Below are 22,358 nucleotides of genomic sequence, written 5' to 3' on the forward strand. Positions count from 1 at the left end.
GACTACCTTAGATACCTTGTATAACTGGAATCAGACAGTATGTGTCTTTCTGTAACTTTTTTTTCCACTTAGCATAATGTCCTCAAGGTTCATCCATGTAGTAGCATATGACAAGATTTCCTTCCTGTTTAAGGCTGAATAACATTCCATTGTATGTGTGTATCACATTTTGTTTCTCTATTCATCCATCAGTGGACACTTGGTTGCTCCCACCTTTTGGCTATTGTGAATAAGGCTACAATGAACATGGATGTGCAAATATGTCTTCAAGATCCTGCTTTTAGTTCTTTTGGATACATACCTAGAAGTAGGATTGCTGGATCATATGGTAATTTTATCTTTAATGTTTTTAAGAACTGCCATACTGTCTTCCATAGTGACTACACCGTTTTATATTCCCACCAACATTGTGCAAAAGTTCCAATTTCTCTACATCCTCGCCAACATTTATTATTTTCTGGAGTTTTTCTGATAGTAGCCATCCTAAGGGTTTGAGATGGTATCTCGTTGTGGTTTTGATTTACATCTCTCTAATGATTAGTGATATGGGGATCTTTTCATATAATCACTGGCCATTTGTACATCATCTTTGGATAAATGTCTATTCAAGTTCTTTGCCCATTTTAAAATCTGGTTTTTTGTTTTGCTGTTGAATTGTAGGAGTTCTTTATATATACTGGATATTAACCTCTTATTATATATATATATGATTTGCAAATATTCCTCCTAATCTGGAAGTTATTTTTGCACTCTGTTGATTATACCCTTTGGTGCACAGAAGCATAAGAATTTTTTAAGAATATTATTGATACATTATACGTATCCACTTCATGAGGATTAATGAGGGATATTTTTCTTAAGATTCAGTAGTAGGAATAGTTAGTTTCCCTGTGAACAACTAGTTTGCTATGATCCTGTGAGTGGTGATGATACCAAGTAACAAAAAGCTCAATTGTGGCTCAAACAGAGTGATGATATTGAGCCCCAAGACTGCATTTTGCACAGGGGACTCACATATTTTCTATGCTCTGTTCTCTTCGAAATGATTTTCCCAAATATTCCTTTTAAATGTTTTACATTTTAGCAATCTGCCTAAAATTATTTTTGAGTGGGAGAGTAATTGATGTTATTTTCAATAGTTACTAAAACCATTACATTTCACAGAGAAGGAAACTAAAGGCCAGCATCTATAAATAACTTTCTGAAGTCCACATAATTAGTAAATGGCAGGAGCCAAGGTTCAGTCCAAAGTTTCCTCTGTGGATTCTTCCAAAATATCAGGCAATTTCTTCAAGCAGTGAACAAAAATTTCCATAATATGAGACAAGAAGTGTCATTTGTGATGTGGTTGCTATATCCTCTAAAAACTCAGAGGAGGTAAGATCACTTTCTGCAAGAGTGATCAGGAAAGGCTGGAGCTTGAAAAATGGAAAACTTAGAAGGGAGGGAATGACAATGAGCAAAAATGTGGAAATAAACAAAAAATATGAAAAGTACTATAGTCTAGCTGCCTTACACTATTCTTTGTTGAGCACAAAACAGACTCTGAATAGAGAAAAAGAGGGAAGCAAAGCATAAAATATAGATTTGAGTGACAAAATGGAGACCGCTTATTCTGTTAGAAATTTGGACTTAATTTAAAGTAGCCAGAGAGTCATGGAAAATTTTTAGCAGGATTCTCTAAGTAAGCTTCCCTAGAACCAGAGGCTAAAAAAGGTGATATATTCATAGGGTCTCTCAAGTGAACCTGTAAGAGAGTAAAGGAAGCAGAAGACAGGGGAAGAAACTAGACAAACATATGGGTTCAGGTAAAGTCTACTCACAGCCTGATCTCATAAGGATCTCTGGAATGTAAATGACAAGTCAGAATCTTATTTCAGTCAGTCACTAACTGAGGGCCAACCCAGGCATCTCTGGGCAGGATGGCTCCCAATGGATTGAAGCAATCCTCAGGAAAACAGTGAGCCCAGAAGCACCCAACCCTCACAGCACTTGAAGGCTTGGTCACACTGCCCCAATGAACAGAAACTGAGCAGGCACCAGCCATGTCTACTATATGGCATTTTAAAGGATGAACTGGAATGGTAGCAGCCTGAAGAATTAGATACAGATATGAAAGGTAATACTATCTGAACCTGAATAGTGGCTGTAAGGCAAAACGATAGCTTCCCCAGAATGTCCACATCCCAACCCCCAAACCTGTGAATATGTTACATTAAATGGCAAAAGGGACTTAGCATGATTAAAGTTAAAAATGTTAAGATTCGATTATCCGGATTAGCCAGGTGGCCCCAACCTAATCACATGATCCCACAAAAGCAGAAAGCTTTTCCTGGCTACAATTAGCCAGAGATGAGATGTTTCTGGTTTTGAAGATGGAGGAAAAGGGTCATGAACCAAGAAATAGAGCAGCCTCTAAGAGCTGGAAGGGGCAAGGAAACAGATTTCCCCTAGAACTTCAGGAAGGAATGCACCCTATGATAACTTGATTTAAGCCCAGAGAGACTCATGTTGAACTTCTAAACTATAGAAACATAAGATAATAAATTTGCATTATTTTAATTTGTCACAGTAGCCATAGAAAACCAATACAGGGGCTAAGGAAAGAGGAAGGACAAAACTAATGAATAAGAAATTGATAGAATTCCCACAACTAAAAATAAAAGCCTTAAAATCTAACATTAGCCTCTGTTTTGTTTTACTGTTTCCATTTTAAGTAAAATTAATCATTCTTACTACCTTTATCAGAATTCACAAACTAACTTTGAAATCCGCAGGAAAAAAATCATTTCAAAGAAATGACAATTAAATATAATTGGAATAGGATAGTAAATGATTGGTAGTTTTATAAAGGTTAAGAAAAACAGATCTTTAGCAAACCCCCCAAATTTTTAATGGAAGATTAAAAGGAAGAAACTTAATTGATTTTTATTATTACATTAAAGACATAGGTGTCAGGTCAACACAAGTTGTAAATCATTCCTTTTGGGTTTTTTTAGTATCTGCCTGAGAGTCACATTTTCTTACCGAGAAAAATGCAGGACTGTGAGCTTAATGGTCAGCAGAGAGCGCCATGGGGCCAGCTCTCTCCCCAACCAAAGCTGCTTTCCAGGCAGGCAAAGAATAGTGGCTATGGCTCTGGCAGCCTGTGTTTGCCTTTTATTATCTGGGAACTCTTTAAAAATTAGGTATGAGAATGGTAACAATTTCTTTACACTGACATAAGTATTTTTAAATAAAAGTTTTATGACAATTATTGACATCTTCCCAGTAAAAATTAAAAATATTAAATGTACAATAAATTTCATCAATTTCCATGAAGTCTTCAAAAATAGGAATATCAGGTAAGTAAATGAAAAATAGCAATTTAGTTAAATTGAAACTCCTTTCAGCTAGTACTTGGAAGAGAGAGGGTATTGGGGTATGGATGTGTCCTGAGGGTGATACTAATCAAGGATCATGGCATCCACTGAGGGTGAAATCTATTTTCAGTTGAAAGAACAATTAGTATATTCTTTAGCTTACAAAAAAGGTGTAGGCACCAACCCCACTGCTAATTAGAACCCAGAAGAAAGGAAGGACAAGGGCCAAGCAAAATCACACAAGCTCATATATGGCTCAGGCAGCCAGGGCTTTGCAAAATATATTGGAAGGAGCAAATGAACCTAGAAATAGAGATGATGAGGTCTTTGTACTTAAAGTGAACACAGAATAAAAATGCAGGAGTAGGGTTTATGAAACTTCTGCAAGTTGTAAGGAAGGTCGTGGTATAAGAAGGAGGCCAGCTGGGGCAAAGACAATGATGGACACAAAGAGGAAGAAGACTACAAAAGCAGGACAAAGTCAGGAGACCACATCTGCCACTTGTTCTACTTGCTATTGTTTGTAGTCAAGATCTAGCTTTGCACAGTTAGTATAGATACAAATTAATGTTTAAATATCATGATGGTTTATTGACTTACTTAATACTTATAAGTATATTGATAAATTTTACTTATTATTTAGTCAAACAGAAATGTATTTTTATGGTACAAAATTCAAAAGGTATAATCCTATTTGGAACAGAAGAGTACTAACTTTATTGTTTTTGTAAAAATAATACAATTATTACATTATAGTTTATTATTTTAAAATGTAATGATTCATAAAATTCCATTTTTTTGTATGATGCTTTCTATCATTTTCTTTCTATCTATGTATCTAGCCACCAAGCCAGCTGTAATATGTCTTCTGTTTAGAGAGATTTTGGGTCAACATTCACCAAATATTAATGGCTATTTCTAGGTGCTTTGCCCTTTTCCAACTACATATCTGACGTCAGATTTTTTTTTCAGCCAAAACAACATAACACAATGAGTGCAGAAGTAGTTATGAAAATGAAGAAGTTTCCAATTAAGCCAGGCATTAAAGAGACTTTCAAAAATGTAAATAATGTAATGTTCTCACAAATACCTTGTTTTGGCAAATAAAGTATTTTTCATAAAAAACGTTATCTTTGTTAATATAATGGCTTTATCACTGCTATTTTTAAAATGAACAACATATACATTTTTTAGAAGTCTTAATTTCTTACATGGTAAATATCGATAGATATAATCTACACAAACCAAAGCCTCTTGAGGCCCTCTGTCCTAAGAATGTAGAGGAGTCCTGAGACCAAACCAAACCAAACAAAAATGAGAACTTCTATCCCAATGACTCCTAAATGTATAACTAAATCGAGTCTCTCATGAGTAATAGTGCATATAAATATGCTTAATAGACAACTCAAAATAAACAAGCCAAAAGAGAACTCTTACTGTTACTGCAATCTGCCTAATCTGCTTTTCCCCAGTTTTTCCAATTTTGATAAATGGCACTACAGTGTACCTAGTTGTTTATCTCCCAAACCTAGGAATCATCATTGACTGATTCCTTCTTTTTTTAAAAGATTTTATTTATTTATTTGACACAGAGAGAGAGACTGCGAGAGAGGGAACACAAGCAGGGGGAGTGGGAGAGGGAGAAGCAGGCTTCCCGCGGAGCAGGGAGCCCGACATGGGACTCAATCCCAGGATCCCAGGATCATGACTTGAGCCGAAGGCAGACGCTTAATGTCTGAGCCACCCACACGCCCCCCCGCTTTTTTTTAAGATTTTATTTATTTATTTGTGACTGATTTCTTCTACAACTCCCACATCGGATACACTTAACAAGTTCTACTGACACCACTGTTAAAATACATTCCTAATGATGTCACTTCTCACCACCTTCACAACTATCACCCCAGTAAAGGTACCATCATATTCTCTTCATATCTTGGAATTTAAAAACAAAACAATACAAAAACTTACTAAGTTTTCCAAAGGATAGCTATAGAAAAGTACAAGTGTCTTCCATATCCTCATCTTCATCATCATGTACAGAAAAAAATATTTTACGTAATATAATATGATTAGTTTTCTTTTTTTTTTAGTGATTCAGTGAGATTCAGTTTTCTCTAACCAAATTCTAAAACTCCTGATTCTGAAGAGTAGGTGATATATATACTTCATGCAATAACTTTCATAAAAGAATCAAAGCATATAACTGGAAGTTTTGAAAAGTTAGCACCAAATAAGTTATATTTGAAGACTTTATGTTTCAGAAAGTCTTTCATTTAGACAGTGAATTAAAATAAAATGTAAATTCTACATTTTCTCTTCAACTTACCTTATCGAGTTCATCTGAAATTGCAATACCTGGGATTCAAAAGAGATGTATAAAAAAGTTTTAGAAGAAGTCTTTAACAACCCAATGTTAGAAACAAAAACAAAAGTTCTATTTGTAAAATTAGTACATTTTCCATTCTATTTTTGGCTTTTATTAGTGCTTCAAAATAATGTGGTATATCCTTTCTACTAACAAATTAGGAATTTAAGTCAACTATAACAGCATGAACTGCTGAAACAGTGCAAATGTGTGACAAAAACAAAACAAGTACCATACTGCTTGCAGATGGTTAAATGCAGAGCAAACATGCAAAGACAAGTGTAGAGATGACAATCAAGTACAGCTTAGCATGTTACAATTTTGTTCCTCCTGAAGAATTGATTTAGACTCCTAGAGTGATAAAATATTATAGCAGAACAGTGGTTGGAGATCATTTATTTTAATTCCCTTATTCTACAACTGAAAAAACAGAGACCAGAGTTAAAGGGATTTGCCCCATATTCTCTTAGGTTGACAGCTTCTTGAGCCAATGGATAAATGATTCCTCCTCACAAGTTCGCCTTCAAACTATCCACGCATTTCTCATTGTATATCAAATTTCTGTCTTTCCTATTCCTCCAAAATTGGTCTAAGTCAGCAATGTAAAAAGTTCTAGTCCTTAATTTATCTGTGATAACAGGCTCTTTTAACCTCATTCTCCTCCTTGAAATGCTGCCCTCTCTCTTCATTCTGTCTTCTTCACAGGAATCCTCTTTTTTGGGGGTAAGGAGTCCTTCCCTGAAATGCCGAGGGTTCTTTGCTGAGCTGTCTTTTCTTTAGCTTCCCGTGGTAATCTAACTCATACCAATGATGTTTTTATTTCTCTATACGGTGATGACCAGGGAGTCTTTATCACCAGCATAGACTTTCTTCCTGAGCTGGTTGCTGAGTCCCTGTGGGCATTTCAATCTCGACATGCCAGGTTAAAGACGTCATCCTCCCATCTCCTCACTTCTTCTTTCGAACAATGGTGTGCCTATGGCTGAACACACTGTGGCCAGGCACAGGAGTAGTGCAGCCAGCCCTCAGGTTTGAGGCAGAGGGTAAAGGGAAGCTGGTGTCAAACACCAGTGTAGGATGGGCCAAGAGACAAGGAAAGTTCTAAGGTTTGAAGTCAAAGGAAACACAGAGAAAATAAAAACAGCTTGAAGCCAACGTTCAGCAGGCTATAAATAAAGCCCAAGAAAGAATGAGCTGGGTTAGAAAAAAGAACCTGAAAAGAGTAGCAAGAAAATAAGTCTAAGTAAAAATCCCCTCACCTGATCAGGTACAGAATGTCTGTACAGAATTTCTGTCCTGTGTCGATTGCTATATATTATTTCGCTCTCCACTGACCTCATAAATCAATTATACACAAAGTAGAAAAAGATGCCCTACTTCCTCTCAGTAAGCAGCATAACACTTCCCCTTGTAGATAAACTAAAACACAGGTGTATTTGAGACACATTCTTCATCGCAATACTCTCTGAAATTCTTTTTTGGTAAAAGTTACTGTAACTAAGAATTTTTATGTGTCACTATGCTAAAAGAGTCTAGCTACCACTATTGGGATTTTGGAGGGCCTAACTTAACAATTATTCAGGGACTTGCTGTATTATAAAGACAGCTCAAGGAGAGACGACTTCATGAAGGAGCACCGCAGCTGGGGTGTGCGGTGAACTCAGAGATACAGTGGTACGGCAGTAAGGGAGCATATGCCGACGGACGAGGGACCCCAAAGCTCTGCGCGATCATACACATGTCGAAAGGCCTCACAGAAGTCACACACTTATGAATGTTTGGGTTTAAAAAATATACACAAATATGAATGTCACTTAGAATGACTCTGATTTCAAGCTAATGTAGGAATTTCAGAGTATCAAGTGGTTTACGTCACAGTCTATAGAAAATTTAAAAAACATTATTCGGATTTATGGAAGCCAAATATGCATTTTAAATGCTTGGTATTTACATTTATTATAGTACTGAGGAAGTGTTCCTTTCCAGTGAGTTCAAGATTAAAACTGAACATATGGTTTAAAAATAAATATTTAAGACTTAATCTATCTTTAAAAAGAGAGAAAAAAGATATACAAAACAAAACTCTCTTTCTCATCCAAAGTCATAAAACTTAGCTATTTAGAATTAAATAATCCATGATTCAATTGACTGGGGTCTTTTAAACTCTCTTGAGTTTTTCAACTTTCTGCATTAATGCCCTTGGCCCTGCAATGAGTTTTCGCATTAGATTGTTAGAAATTGTTCAGTTGATCCTTAAATTTTTTACCCCTCATATTTATGCAATCCATTATTCATAAAGATAATAATACCTCACCTATCTAGAATGTAGCCAAGATCTAGCAAGTAAGTCAAAAGGCCTTTGAATAATGAGAATACATGGCACAGGGTACTTGCCTATCACTTATGAGCTAGCTCCTTGCAGCATCTGTTTACTGTCCGTTACTCTTTTTTTTTTTTAATTTTTATTGTTATGTTAATCACCATACATTACATCATTAGTTTTTGATGTAGTGTTCCATGATTCATTGTTTGTTCTCCATGCAGAACATGTACTGTCCATTACTCTTGATACTTCACACACATCAGGGGCTTTTTTGCAAGACAAAGAAATATTTGCCAGTGGAAACTGGAGATAAAGAGAAGGTTGCCATGAAGAGATATTGAAGTACAATGAAGTGACAGGTCCCAGAATAAACCTCAAACTAGCTAAATAGGAAACGTTGTTTGGGAAAGGAATTATGCCTCTAATTATTCCAGGTGTTTGGTCTTACATATTTTGTTCAAATACCTATTATTATATTTTCCTAACATTTATATATTTTGATGACTTTGCCTAATAAATTATCTAAACAAATCCCCACTCTCTTATATATATAATTCTATCAGCTCCTTATTATTTATATCAAATTACATAGGAAATTTTCACTTTTTGTTATTTCATTTTTAATCAAAGCTTAAACTGATTAAAAGCAGTTGAAAGAGCGCTAAAGAAATGTTCCTTTACAGAAACATGAAGCCATGATGAGAACAATTCATATTGAGGAGCCGAGATTTTTTCTCCTAGTGCCTACCAGAGCATTCACAGCTATTCCCTGAGAGGAGATTAACAATTTTTGGCCATTTCATTAACTCGTAAAAGCCTTCATATCTTAAGTTATATTTTTTAAGTTTATAGAAGCTGAGAAGAAGTGGGGAACAGAAAATAAAATACCCTGGAAAATACGCAAGGGGAAATACAGTGGGTTACTATAATATGTTGTAAGGAAAGAAGGCCCGGAGTTTAATAGTGCAACTCTCGATGCATACTGGCACACACGGTCTTCCTAAAGGTCAACCTCTATCTGGATGGATTCCATTTGTGTCCTTCAGCTTATGGGCATTTCCATTTATTCTAATCTCCAAAGAGGTCTCAAAGTATCAGAAATTTATGCCAAAACACAGTTCTCACATTCCTAAATTTGAGCTGTGCTCTATCAAGGAAACAACAGCTTTTCTGCTTCACCAAGATGTGCATCTTCCCAGGTATCAGCTTAGCCCTAGAGTTCAAATTCAGCTGTAGCTACAAAAAATGGAAGTAGAAACTTTTCAAAAGTCTTTACAGTTTAGTCAGTGTAATTAATTCACAAGAGTAGGTCAGAAAATTCATATGGTATGAAATGGAATGAGCTATTTCTCCGAAATTTGTTTCCCTGTGGGAAAAAATCCCAAACTGGCCCAAACCGGCTTGTTGAGAACCAATTCTGCACATTTCTTCCCAACTTCTCATTCAGTACTAATTGGTAGCCTGAAAGTAGCCATGTTGGGAGTACTTATACCATGGAAATTGGCAAATGCTACAAATTAGGGATTATTTTTTGAGTCACTGTCCCAGCACACACTATGGAGTCATGCATAGTGTTAAAGCAAATACCTATGTAAGCATCACATATATCAACAAATTGAACACCGCTCATACCTCAGACCTATCCCTGACCATTTGCCAATTAAAACATTCTTTAGATAGGTTGCTGACTGCTTTTAGAGCAAATGGAATTCCTGATACAAAGTGAGGGATTCTACCTTCAATTTGATTACCAAAGAACAAAGTTGGAAAAATTTTCTGTAAGGAGTTAAATAGTAAATACTTCAGGATTTTCAAGTCACATATGGTCTGTGTCATATCCATATATTTCTTCTTCTTTTTTTAAACAAACTTTAAAAATGTAAGAAACATGCTTATTAGCTCATGGGCCACAAAGACAGACCACAGGCTAGATTTGGCTCCCTGGTTAGGGTTTGCTGAGTCTTTTTCTAGAAACACATACCAATTTTTATCCTTGATTAATTGACTCTTCCAGTCTTTGAAGGACACTTCCAAACCTTAAGGGTTTTCATCAGGCCCCTACCCATCTCTTCACTATAAAAGACTTGCTCACTGTTAAAGGACTATCAGATTTAAACTCCCTGGATGTTCTGACCATCTTACCCCCTTAAACAAGCCATTTACACTGTTCTCTCTAATCTCAGAGGACGATATGTTCTTTCCCCTAGGAAGACCAATCTCCACACCTGTTTCTTGATTCTATCCCCATCTACCTTCTCTGGTTTTTGTTCCATCTATTATCTTCCTTCTCTGTCCTGAATCTGCAAGTTCTTTATTTTGGTTTCCTCTGATCACCCTAAAACCCATTACACATTTACAGAGACACACATATTCTCTGTAATTGCCTCTCCTGTCTCTGTTACACAAACCCACACACGCACACACATGTGTACATGCACAAAAATAAAGAAAAACCAAACCAAAATGACTCAAAATCCTAACATCCTTTACCTTCCTCCACTAATTATGTTCTCTTTCACACCTTCCCTTTTCTCATCAAAACTTTTCAAAGTGTCATACTCCCTGTCTCTCTTTCTTACTGTCCATTCACTCTTCCAACCCCTACCTACTAGCCTCTGCTTCCACTATCCTCTTGAAACTGTTCTCTATACACATCCTGATCATGTAATCAAATGGAACCTTTTCTACTACAAAAAGATACCTATTTTATTTCACTTTATCAAGCCAATATCTGTTTATCACCAAAAAATAGAAAACATAATAAGGGGAAAAAGGAAAACAAACCTCCATTCATAGACAAATAATGATAACAGCTGGTTGTGAATTCTTTCAAATAATTTTGTGCACATATAGGCATGCATATAAATACTGTAGGTCTATATAGGCATATATACAAGACAAAATGAAATATACACACTTTCGTTACCTGCTTTTTACTTAAAGCATATCTTAACTATATTTTCATGTTACTACTTTCTATATCATTTTTAATGGCTATATACAGTGTACCATTGTGTGAATGTACCATGATTTCTTTATCCATTTCCCTAATAAAAGATACTTAATTTCCAACTTTTCACTATCATGAATCCCACGGCAGTAAACAATGGAAGTGGAGCTTGGAGATAGCTGCACACACAGTGGAATAGGTTTCCATCTTTTTCTTATAAACTTATCTGCCTCTTCAGACACTTCAGTTTTCTGAAATATTTTCCCTCTTCGATTTTTATGAAAATTCTATCTTGGTTTTCATCCCACCCTTTTCAGTCTCCTCAGCTAGATCACTTGTCTACCTGTATCTCAAGTGCTGATGGGGTGTGTGTGTGTTGCCTTTCCCTATGTACTGAAGATTCCCACATCTATATCCCTAACCCAATTTCTCCAAATAGGCGACTTTTATATGTATGTACTTGACTGCTGGGACCAGAGAAGAGCTATCCAAACCACTTGGATGTGCCAACAGTATCTGCGACTGGAGTGTGAAACAATACTCCTCCTTTATCCCAAAACCCTTTTGAATTTTTATTTGAGGTAGAGAGAGCACCCAGTCACCTTGATTATAAAAATAAATAAATAAACACGGGGCGCCTGGGTGGCTCAGCCATTAAGCGTCTGCCTTCGGCTCAGGTCATGATCTCAGGGTCCTGGAATTGAGCACCTTCTCCCTTTCCCACTCCCCCTGCTTGTGTTCCCTCTCTTGTGCTCTCTCTCTGTCAAATAAATAAATAAAATCTTTAAAAAAAAACCAGGGGTGCCTGGGTGGCTCAGTCATTAGGTGTCTGCCTTCGGCTCAGGTCATGATCCCAGGGTCCTGGGGTTGAGCCCCGCATCGGGCTCCCTGCTCAGTGGAAGCCTGCTTCTCCCTCTCCCCTCCCCCTGCTTGTGTTCCCACTCTCGCTGTCTCTCTGTCAAATAAATAAATAAAATCTTTAATAAATAAATAAATAAATAAATAAATAAATAAATAAATAAAACACATCCTTTTCTCTTTATGTGCACCCTTCCTTCATATAAACCAAGGACTAAGCCCCCTTCTCTGTTTTCTATCCCATGGCTTTTTTAGGCTCTCTTCATCTCGTGTTTGCCTTGAGGCATGGACTATAATCATTGTGCCAGAGTGATTATTCAAAAACACGGGATGATGACCTGCTTACAAGATCCCTGTAGCACAGAAGCCCTCACCCCTGGCTGCCCTGTCACCTAGACTTCCTTCTTCATAGCCTTTCTTACTCACTTCATCCTTTATGCATCAACAGTATAAAATTTTCCTCTTACACACATGCTTCTCTCTCTGCCAGGTACTTTCCTCTCCCCATGACACATCTTCCTTCTCCTTTTACCTTAGCTTTATCTTTTCATCCTTCTAGACTCCATTCAGATATAGTTTCCATCAGGTTGGCCCTAAACCCCCTTGTCAGACGTTCTTCTACATTCCCATAGCCCCTCCTCAGGCGCCTTATATAAGGCTTTAAAATTCTGCTTTTCACAATTATCCCTCCTACTAAAAGGTAAACTTGAGGTCTGGGTGCACATGTCAACCATCTTTTAATGTATGAAGACTAGATAAATCTATGTGGCAATGAATGGATAGACAGCTCCACATTATCTGCTTCCATTCTCATTCACAGGCTGTCATCCTCTAACTCCTCAGGCTGTTTGTCAGACAAGACTTTCTTGGTATGTTCATGATTGATGAACTAAAAAAGTCATTTGTTATTTTTTCTTGGCTGAGTCGAGATTGCTATTATCAGTCACGAAGCATAAATATCTGTCTTCTGTCCTCTCAACAGCTGGGCTCTTTCCCTTGGAAAAGTTCCAGCCAGTGTTTCTCATGAACTGCATCTGTAGACCGACGTCCGACGGACTAAAGATACTCATCCTATCGCTGCCTCATTTCAGAGAAAACTGCCAAAAGCAGCAAAAGCCTCAGGCTCAGAAAATGCTGGAAGCACTGCTACCCTAGAAACAGAACTCTGCTAAGGAAAAGATTCTGTTGACCAATGTCATATAATATGGAACTGCTACTCTGTTGCTTTTAGTTTGTTATTTACCTACTCATTTACCTATTTATTTTTAAACATTACTCCTTCAATAGATAAGCCACAGTCAAAGCTAAAGATCTCAGCAAACAAATCAAATCTACAAATACCAAAGCCATGTCATCTGATATCAAAGGCCCACATATAGAGAAGTAAGAAGTAGCTCAGCAGTGAAGAAAGAATAAGGGAGGTGTCTCAGAGAAGAGGGATCAGGAAGAAATGGAATCACAGGTGGCACTCCCTCAGCAAATCATAGCTGAGTTACGTGCTACGTGCTGAGAAAGGCCAGGTACAGAGTGGCCCTGGCACCAGGGAGGAGATGAGTGAAAAGCAGGTAACAGCAAGGAAATGTGTTCAGAGAAAAACACAGAAGCACAAAAAGGGGGCACCAAATCCAGGCCAGAGAAGGACAGCAACAGGAAATCATTTCGACGAACTGGTATTTGAGCTGAGGCTAAAGGGAGGAATAGGAGTAACTTAGCAGAAACAGAAGCCCTGGAGAGAAGTGACGGTGACATTTCAGGGAACAGGGACAGCATAAGCAAATATGTGAAATGGAAGAACTTCAGTAAGTGTGAAAAACTCCCATGTTGTTAGTGCATAAATGGCTAGTCATGAGAGATGACACTGAGACAGGATTAAGGGTCAAATCATGTAGCACCTTCTATGAGGTTTTAAGGAGACACTGAATATCTGCAAGAAGTGGGTGTCAGGTTTTCGCTTTAGATCCATCATAATGATCACAGTGAGGTACTGGAGGAACTAAGAAACAAGAGCATGGGCAAGACTAGTTATTCATTCCTCAAGCCATTTCCATGTTCCTCCTGGGCACACAAGCTAGACTACATTTCCCAGCCTTATTTACAGCTGGTTGTGCAATGTGGTCAGGTGTAATGCACTATTACTTTTACCTCTAGGCATTAGAAACCTCCCCCTTCAGCAGGACCGTTGGAGGTCATGTACTGAAGATGGCAGAATAACAGGATGGAAGTAGTCTGCACCCCTACCACATATCATCGGGCTACTTCCTGAGTAAGAAAATAATATATTGTATGAAGCCACAGAGATTTTGGCCATGAGACTCCCCTACATAAGGTTATTGCAATCCAGCCAGCCACTAGCTCAGTAAGGGCAGGGACTGCATCTGTTTTTCTGTCCTAGGACAGGAATGAAATGGGACAAAACATAACATGTCAAATGGGTAAACCAATGATGTGGTTGGTGATGTTGAGTGTGAACAAGGGAGTACTAATAGGGGTGAAGAGAATCAAACCCAAGCCAGAGGGAAAATGAACAAAATTTGGTAATTGGTTAGTTATGAACAGCAAGGAAGAGAAAAGAGTCTAAAGGGTTCCAGTTTGGGTGAACTGGTAAGCGATGGTGCCATCACCTGAAGAAAAGTATGCAGAAAAAAAGTCATGTTTGAAGAGAGATGTATGATCTACTTTGATATACTGAGTTTTGCATGGCAGTAGGATATCCAAGTGGAGATACGCTTCAAACATTTTGTATAAAGTGTAAATGTCTGGATGGTCAATATACTCACCTGACTTAGCTGTGTAGGGGTGATAGTTAAAACTATGAGGGAGGATGACAATGGAAACAGAGCATTTGAAAGAACAAAGGATGACTTGTGGGAACAGTATTTAAAGTGGTCAGGAAGAAAGAAGAGCCCAGAATGAAGCCTACAAGAAATGGTATGAAGGGCATCTAAGAGGATCAAATAAATAAGGGCCAGGTCCCAGGAAGTAGAAGATGAGCATCTGCAGAAAGACAGAATAATCAATGGTGTTAAAACTACCAGAGCAATTTTGTAAGATGAGGATTTGAAAAGTGTTCATTCAGTTTGACAATGTGGATTCAATTGGTGACCATAGTAAGAAAGGTTTCAATAGAATGGCAGGTGCAATCACATAGCCACACTGAAGGGAGAAAGGAAGATGAGCAAGTGGAAATAATGAGTGTTCATTATTTCTTTTGAAAATTTGTATGAAAGAAGAATAATTCTGATACTGTAATGAGGTAACTCAAATTCAAGAGAAGAGTTTTCATGTGTGTTTGTTTTTAACATTAATGAGAGCTGTGGTATCCAATACGGTAGCCACTCATCATGTGGCTACTGAACATGTGAAATGTGGCTAGCTCAAATTGAGATGTGATATAAATTAAAATTCACACCTGATTTTGAAGACTCAGTATGAAAAAAATCCCAATAATAATTTTATGTGGAATACAAGTTAAACTGATAACTTGGATATAGTGGGTTAAATAAAATATTTTATTAAAATTCATTTCATAGGCTTCTTTTTGCTTTTTTGTAATGTGCCTGTTTCAAAATATAAAATCACACATGTGGCTCACATTACATTTCTGTTGCGCCATGCTTAGCTGGAGCATGTTACAGGCTATTAAGGTAAACAGTAGTAATACTAATAATATATGTGGTAGGCAGAATTCTAAGATGGCCCCCAAAGTACACAACTGTGTAATCCTTTCTCTTTGAGTCTGCATGATGGGACCATCAAATATGAAAGGATATCACTCTCCTAATTGGTTACTAACTGGTTCACTGGGTAAATCAGAGAGAGATTATCCTGGATGGCCCTGACCTAGTCAGGTGAGCCTTTCAAAAGAAGGCCAAGCTTCAGAAAGGTGCTCCCCAGTGGACTCAAAGAAGTAGTACTAAACTACCATTACGAGAAGATCACAAGGCAAGAACCTGAGAACGGCCTCTAGTTTTAAGAGCAATCCCCGGCCAATAGCCAATGAGAAAACAGGGATCTTACTGCTACAAGAGCAAGGACTACATTTCGCCAATGACCTGAGTGAGCACGGAAAGAGACCCTGAAGCCTCAGGTGAGATCACAGTATGAACCAGCACCTTAATTTCAGCTTGCCTAGACCCAGAGTAGAGGATTCAGCTAACCCACACCTGTACTCCTGAGCTGCAGAAACTATAAGATAGTAAATTTATATTTTTTAAAGCGACAAGTTTGTGGTAATTTGTTACATGGTAATAGAAATATAATATCTAACATTTAATGAGCATTTATTATATACCAGGCACCATATGAAGCACTTTAGATACACACTATCTCATTTCATCTTCACAAAAACCCTAACAAATAGGTGCCATTATTATTGCAGTTTTGCAAAAAAGGTAACTGAGACACAGAGAGGTTAAGAAATTTTCCTAAGGTCACAAAATTAATATTAGGGGGAATGGAATTAGAAAGATTTCCACATACAGAAAAGACAAAGTAATTAATGGAATCAGATCTCAGAGGACTGGGCAGGAACTGGGATCAAGATCATGGGTGGAAAGCTTGGCCTTAAACAAGAGAAACACCTGCTCTCTTGATAATGGAAGGAGAAGGGCAGGACAGATGTGGATGCACTTACGTATGCAGATGGGTAGAGGGGAACACATGCTACACGTTCTACAGTTAAGTTTCTCTATAAAGTTGGAGGCAAGCTAATTGCTAACACAGTGAGGCAGGGAATAAATAGGGGTGTGTAGATTTTTCATAGTTGCAGGAAGAGTGCAGAAAGGGAGGAACTGACCAAGGTAAGTAACATGTTGGAAACCAAGAATTTGTAGGGTAGTGTTCAGCTGGGCCCTGCCATTTTTCTCTGGAGCTCTCAGCCTTACTGGTAAAGAAGAGCTGAAGATGGCAGCACTTATTCAAAGATGGGAATTTCACTTGGAGACACAACAGAAGGTTGGAAACAATAGGGAACGAGGATATTGGTAAAAGTGGCCCACAGTTCAGTCTGGGCAGGGGAAGAGGGAGATCAGAAGTGAGAGAAAAAGATGAAAAAGAATGAAAGGAGAATACACCGGAGATACTCCAAAATACTGAAAGTCACAATGCAGGAAGAACAGAGTGAGGATAACAAAGAGCTAGGAAGAATGCAAGCAGGTTGGGTGCCTGGGTGGCTCAGTCAGTTAAACGTCTGCCTTCGGCTCGGGTCATGATCCCAGGGGCCTGGGACGGAGCCTCACATCCGGCTCCCTGCTCAGTGGGGAGTCTGCTTCTCCCTCCCCTTCTGCCCCTGTCCCCAACTTATGTGCTCTTCTCTCTCTCTCAAATAAATAAACAAAATCTTAAAAAATAAAGAATGCAAGCAGTTTGAACCACAATCTGTAAGCCATGAATACAATTTTATTTTGGAATATAGATTATAGATCATTAAAATAAAGACCTGTGAAAACTGGAGAGATTCTTGATGGTAATCGGGGATAAATTACTTCATTTTAACGAAGAGGAAACTTGAGGAAGGAGGTCAAATGGTATACTCACAACTGGAAGCAAGTGAGTGGCAGCCCAGACCCATGACATTTCCCACAGCAGTCCCTGCATCTATTCTACATGATATACATTATGGTCTCAAAAAAGGATAGAACTAAGACAGCACAGAGTATATAATATTATATATTTAAAAACACTTTAAAAATGTGTACCTAACAATGATTGAATTTACAGTTTAATTACAACCTCAGACACATGTACATGAGTGTATGTATGTGAGTATAGTTAAATGAGATGTTATTCAACAGAGAAGGATTCAGAATAACATAATAAATGTCTAATACAAGTGTACTACTCTTTCTTTCATTCTCCTGAAAAGTTTCCTAAAATTATGAATTATATATTCATATGTCCTTATTCTCACAAAGCATTCTAGGGAGAAATATTATTTATTTTGATGGACACTAGACCATTCCAAAGCAATAATTACTAATAGTGCTATCTCATACTTCTACTGAAGCACAAATCCCTGGAGATACTTTGCTAGGTTTTAGAACATGTCTTTGATCCAGGTAGAGAGTAGGCATAGAAAATGTAGGTAGAAGAGAAATATCAAGACCTCTTAACAAATCTGTCCCTTTTGGATTGTGGTTTCTTGAAAAAGCTATTAAATAAATTCAACCTGACACTTGAAGGAAAGGGCATGAATCCAGGCTCCTGGAATGAGAAAGTCATGTTTGAAGAACGTTCGGAAATGCTGCAAAGGGAGGGATCCAGGCACCAAAAATCCACTATGCCTACCACATCATGACTATGCCGCATTACTAGCCACCGCAAGTTTTTCTAGCACATCTACCTTTTAAGAGAATCATAGCATGAGAGTGTCAGCTCCTGACTGACTTTAAGATAAAACATCACACTGAAAGGTTTGCAAAAATCCAGGAAAAAGAAGCATGGTACAGTTGTTACTAAAACAAAAATCCCGTATGCAAATTGGAGAGAATATCTAGTCTTTCCTGTTATTATCTGAATCCTGTTGAGAAAGAGAGAGGGAGAGAGAGAATTTAAGCCTGGATAAGCTGACAGCTGAAGAACTGAGATAATTCTATCATTTTGAAGGATATAAATGATTTTTTGCTGTCAATCTCAGGTACATAACAAAATGCTTCCAAAATATGTCACCATCTTTTGGACAGCACAACTAAGATAAAGCAAAGTCCAACCTTGCCAGAGAGAATTCTATCATAAAGTATGAAAATTAAGAAATCACTAAAAACTTTGAAACTTTCCTATCAACAGCTATGGCCCTGGAAAGAGAGGTCCACAATAACAAGACACTGAATAATCCCTTTGACCACACCTTGAAGGAAAAGTCCATTTCCAATGTCTTGCTAGTAAATAAAACAATGCATAATAGAGATTAGAGATAAAGGTCAGATTAGAGAAAGAGTTACCAATTTGAAGCTATTATAAGATCAATTAAGAACTAATGACATCCTGCTTCAGGACAATAGAACTCAGTTTGTGATTACATAGTTAAACAGTGGGCAGCTAGACTGCTAAATAAACATCAGTAAGTGGTAAAGCTGCATTTCTACTAATTTACCCTGGCCATCTCAGGGAAACTGATAACTTGGTAGTTAGTCACATATTGGGCCTAAGACAAAAAGTTAGTATTAAACCTCAGATAGCAAAAATCACAGAAACTCAAGTCATTCCAAGAAAGCAGCATTTTGTTCCGAGACTCAAAAAAACTTAAAGGGAAAAAAAGCAATCCCTCCCTATGTGAAGACCTGCTCCCTTATTCCCACATAAACCCCACCACTACTGCCACAAAAAAATTGAGCCCCCTCAAAACCATCAAGGGCAGTCAAAAGCAACTCTCCATCATATACATAGAACTGAATGTTACACCTTATTTCTGGTCAAGCTACTGACTCATCTGATAGCCTCCTTGACCTTGACTTTGTCCCAAGAATAATGTCCCATATTTACATCTCTTCTACTCTCCCAACCAAGGATTGCCCTCTGGCCATTTTTGTTTCTCCAGACTTCCTTCAGGAATTAAATGAGCCCCATGTTACAGCCCCTAACTAACTTCTGATCATAGGATCAGTTGCTAGGTCCCACCTATAAGGTCACACCTATAAGGTTTTCTTGGGACAGACCATCACTTGAACCTTGACATTTCTGCTACACATCTTGGCAAATACATAAGTGAAAGGCAATCAAACTCCTTTATTAAAAAGTTTTAGGTACAGGCCAAATGTTTTCTTACCAGCTAACAATGATATAACAAGTCTCTGTAAAGCAATTATCATATGTTAAAGAACGAAAATTGACTAATACTCTATTTGAAGATCTGTGTAATAATTGGGCATATTCTTCAATCATCTTTCTTTTAACTCATGCTTTTAGATAAATTGAGAGGCTATAAGGAGCCATAGGCTCTTCCCAAAGGGGTAAGATTTATACATATTAATAGAAACCTTTGACATTTAATAGGGTAAGACTTATTTCACGAACATAATATAGTAATAAGCTGCACTCACTTTATGATTATTTCTTCCAAAAGTAAATCTAGCCAAAAGTAGGGCCTTCTTGAATCCCAACCAGAAGATGTTTACTAATGGCAAAATTATAAGATCCTATGCACCAGGAAAAAGACAGTCTCTTCAACAAATGGTGCTGGGAAAACTTGACAGCCACATGCAGAAGAATGAAAGTGGACCACTTTCTTACACCATACACAAAAATAAACTCAAAATGGATTAAGACCTAAATATGAAACCTGAAACCATAAAAATCCTAGAAGAGAGCACAGGCAGTAACTTCTGTGACATCAGCTGTAGTAACTTTTTTCTAGATAGGTCCCCTGAGGCAAGGGAAGCCAAAGTAAAAATAAACTATTGGGACTACATTAAAATTAAAAGCTTCTGCACAGCAAAGGAAACAATCAAGAAAACTAAAAGGCAAACTACAGAATGGGAGAAGGTATTCGCAAATGACTTATCTGACAAAAGGTTAGTAATCAAATCTATAAAGAACTTATAAAACTCAGTCCCCTAAAAACAAATAATTCAATTAAAAATGGGCAGAAGACAGGAACAGGTATTTCTCCAAAAACGACATCCAGATGGCCAAACAGACACATGGAAAGGTGCTCAACATCACTCATCATCAGGGAAGTGCAAGTCAAAACTACAATGAAATAGCACCTCATGCCTGTCAGAATGGCTAACATCAAAAACACAAGAAACAACAAATGTCAGCGAGGGTGTGCAGAAAAAGGAACCCTTGTGCACTGTTGGTGGGAATGCAAACTGGTTCAGCCACTGTGGAAAACAATATGGAGGTTCTTCAAAAAATTAAAAATAGAATTGCAATATGATCCAGCAATCCCACCACTGAGTATTTACCCAAAGAATATGAAAACACAAATTCAAAAAGATACATACATCCCTATGTTTATTGCAGCATTATTTGCCACAGCCAAACTATAGAAGTAGCCCAAGTATCCACTGGTAAATGAATGGATAAAGAAGATGTGGCATATATATACAATGGAATATTATTCAGCCATAAAAAAGAACGAAATCTTGCCATTTGCAACAACATGGATGGAATTAAAGAGTATAAGGCTAAGTGAAATGAGTGAGTCAGACAAGACAAATACCAAATGATTTAATTCATATGTAGAATTTAAGAAACAAATGAACAAAGGGAAAAAAGAGAGAGGCAAACCAAGAAACAGACTATTATAGAGAACAAGCTACGGTTACCACAAGGGAGGTGGGAAGGGAGATGGGTAAAATAGGTGATGGGGATTAAAAAGTACACGTATCATGATGAGCACTGAGTAATATATAAAACTGCTGAATCACTATATTGTACACCTGAAACTAATATAATACTATATGTTAACTATACTGGAATTAAAATTAAAAACTTAATTGAAAAATTATATGATCCTATCATAAGGCAAATTAACTTGTGACATAGGTTCACCATACAAAAGTTCTAGTGAGTTATGCATTAAGAGGTATGAAAAGACTCAATCTCTTTCTATATATAAAATTATAATATAATAAAATGTAAGTATAAATATATATAATTACAGTATAATACAATATGCAAATACACATATATTATATATACATATGATATCTACATTATTTCTCCCAAAATATACAAAGGGGCAATTTTATTTTTTTTTCAGCTCCCTATGCTGTGCCTTTTAGTCCCATGACTTATTCATTCCATAACTGGAAGCCTATATTTCCCACTCCCCTTCACCCAATTTGTTCATCCCCCCCAGGCAATTTTAACTTTGATACATCACAAAACTAGTAAAACTGTGCTATCTAAAGAAACATATATATCCTAAAATATAATCCACTAGAACGTGCTAGTATCCTATTTTCTATTTAAGAATTTTTAATATTTCATGACAGCAAAAGAAAATTTTAGTGAGGTCATGGCATTAATGTGCTCCTAAAGGTATCTAATTTTAAAATTGAGAGTTATTTCAGAACCAGAGAAAGATAAGAATACTCTGAACTCACTACTAAAACCACAAGGTATATATATATATATATATCTACATATATAGAATGCATTTATCAAATATTTGTCTACTCTCATGACAGTAATATTTAAAAGTTTTTACTTGAAATATATCATTTTAAACTTTCACACCTACCAGAAAAAGGAGACAGAATCACATCTTCCTTCTCTGGAGATGAGAGGACCAAGGTTCATTGGAAGTTTAATGATTTACTTGAGGTTATTAATAAGTTGCAGAGCAAAACCTATAACCTTGGCTTTGGATTACAGAATCATTGTTTTTACAAAAAAGTATGTTGCTAGGTTCTGAAAGGATTTTAAGAAGAATTCTGCCCCAGTTGCTACCCTTAGAAGTTTAGAGACGTCAATGGCATCAGGGAAATCCAAATCAAAACCACAATGAGATACCACCTCACAGCAGTCAGAATGGCTAAAATTAACAAGTCA

The 22,358-nt window shown here is 37.2% G+C and overlaps 1 protein-coding gene across 1 annotated transcript in view; it reads right to left on the reverse strand.

Moving 5' to 3' along the window:
* LOC123858999 (uncharacterized protein C8orf34 homolog) overlaps positions 1–22,358 on the reverse strand; it is a 68,856-nt gene that overhangs the window by 33,530 nt on the left and 12,968 nt on the right. The window contains exon 5 of the mRNA XM_064587502.1: positions 5,692–5,720. Coding sequence (XP_064443572.1) covers positions 5,692–5,720 — 29 coding nt within the window. The remainder of the gene's footprint in view (positions 1–5,691; positions 5,721–22,358) is intronic.

This window comes from Mirounga angustirostris, unplaced genomic scaffold (genome assembly GCF_029215605.1).
Source record: "Mirounga angustirostris isolate CCGP_5_RB_7025 unplaced genomic scaffold, mMirAng1.0.hap1 SCAF_4, whole genome shotgun sequence".
In the NCBI taxonomy this organism is placed as follows: Eukaryota; Metazoa; Chordata; class Mammalia; order Carnivora; family Phocidae; genus Mirounga; species Mirounga angustirostris.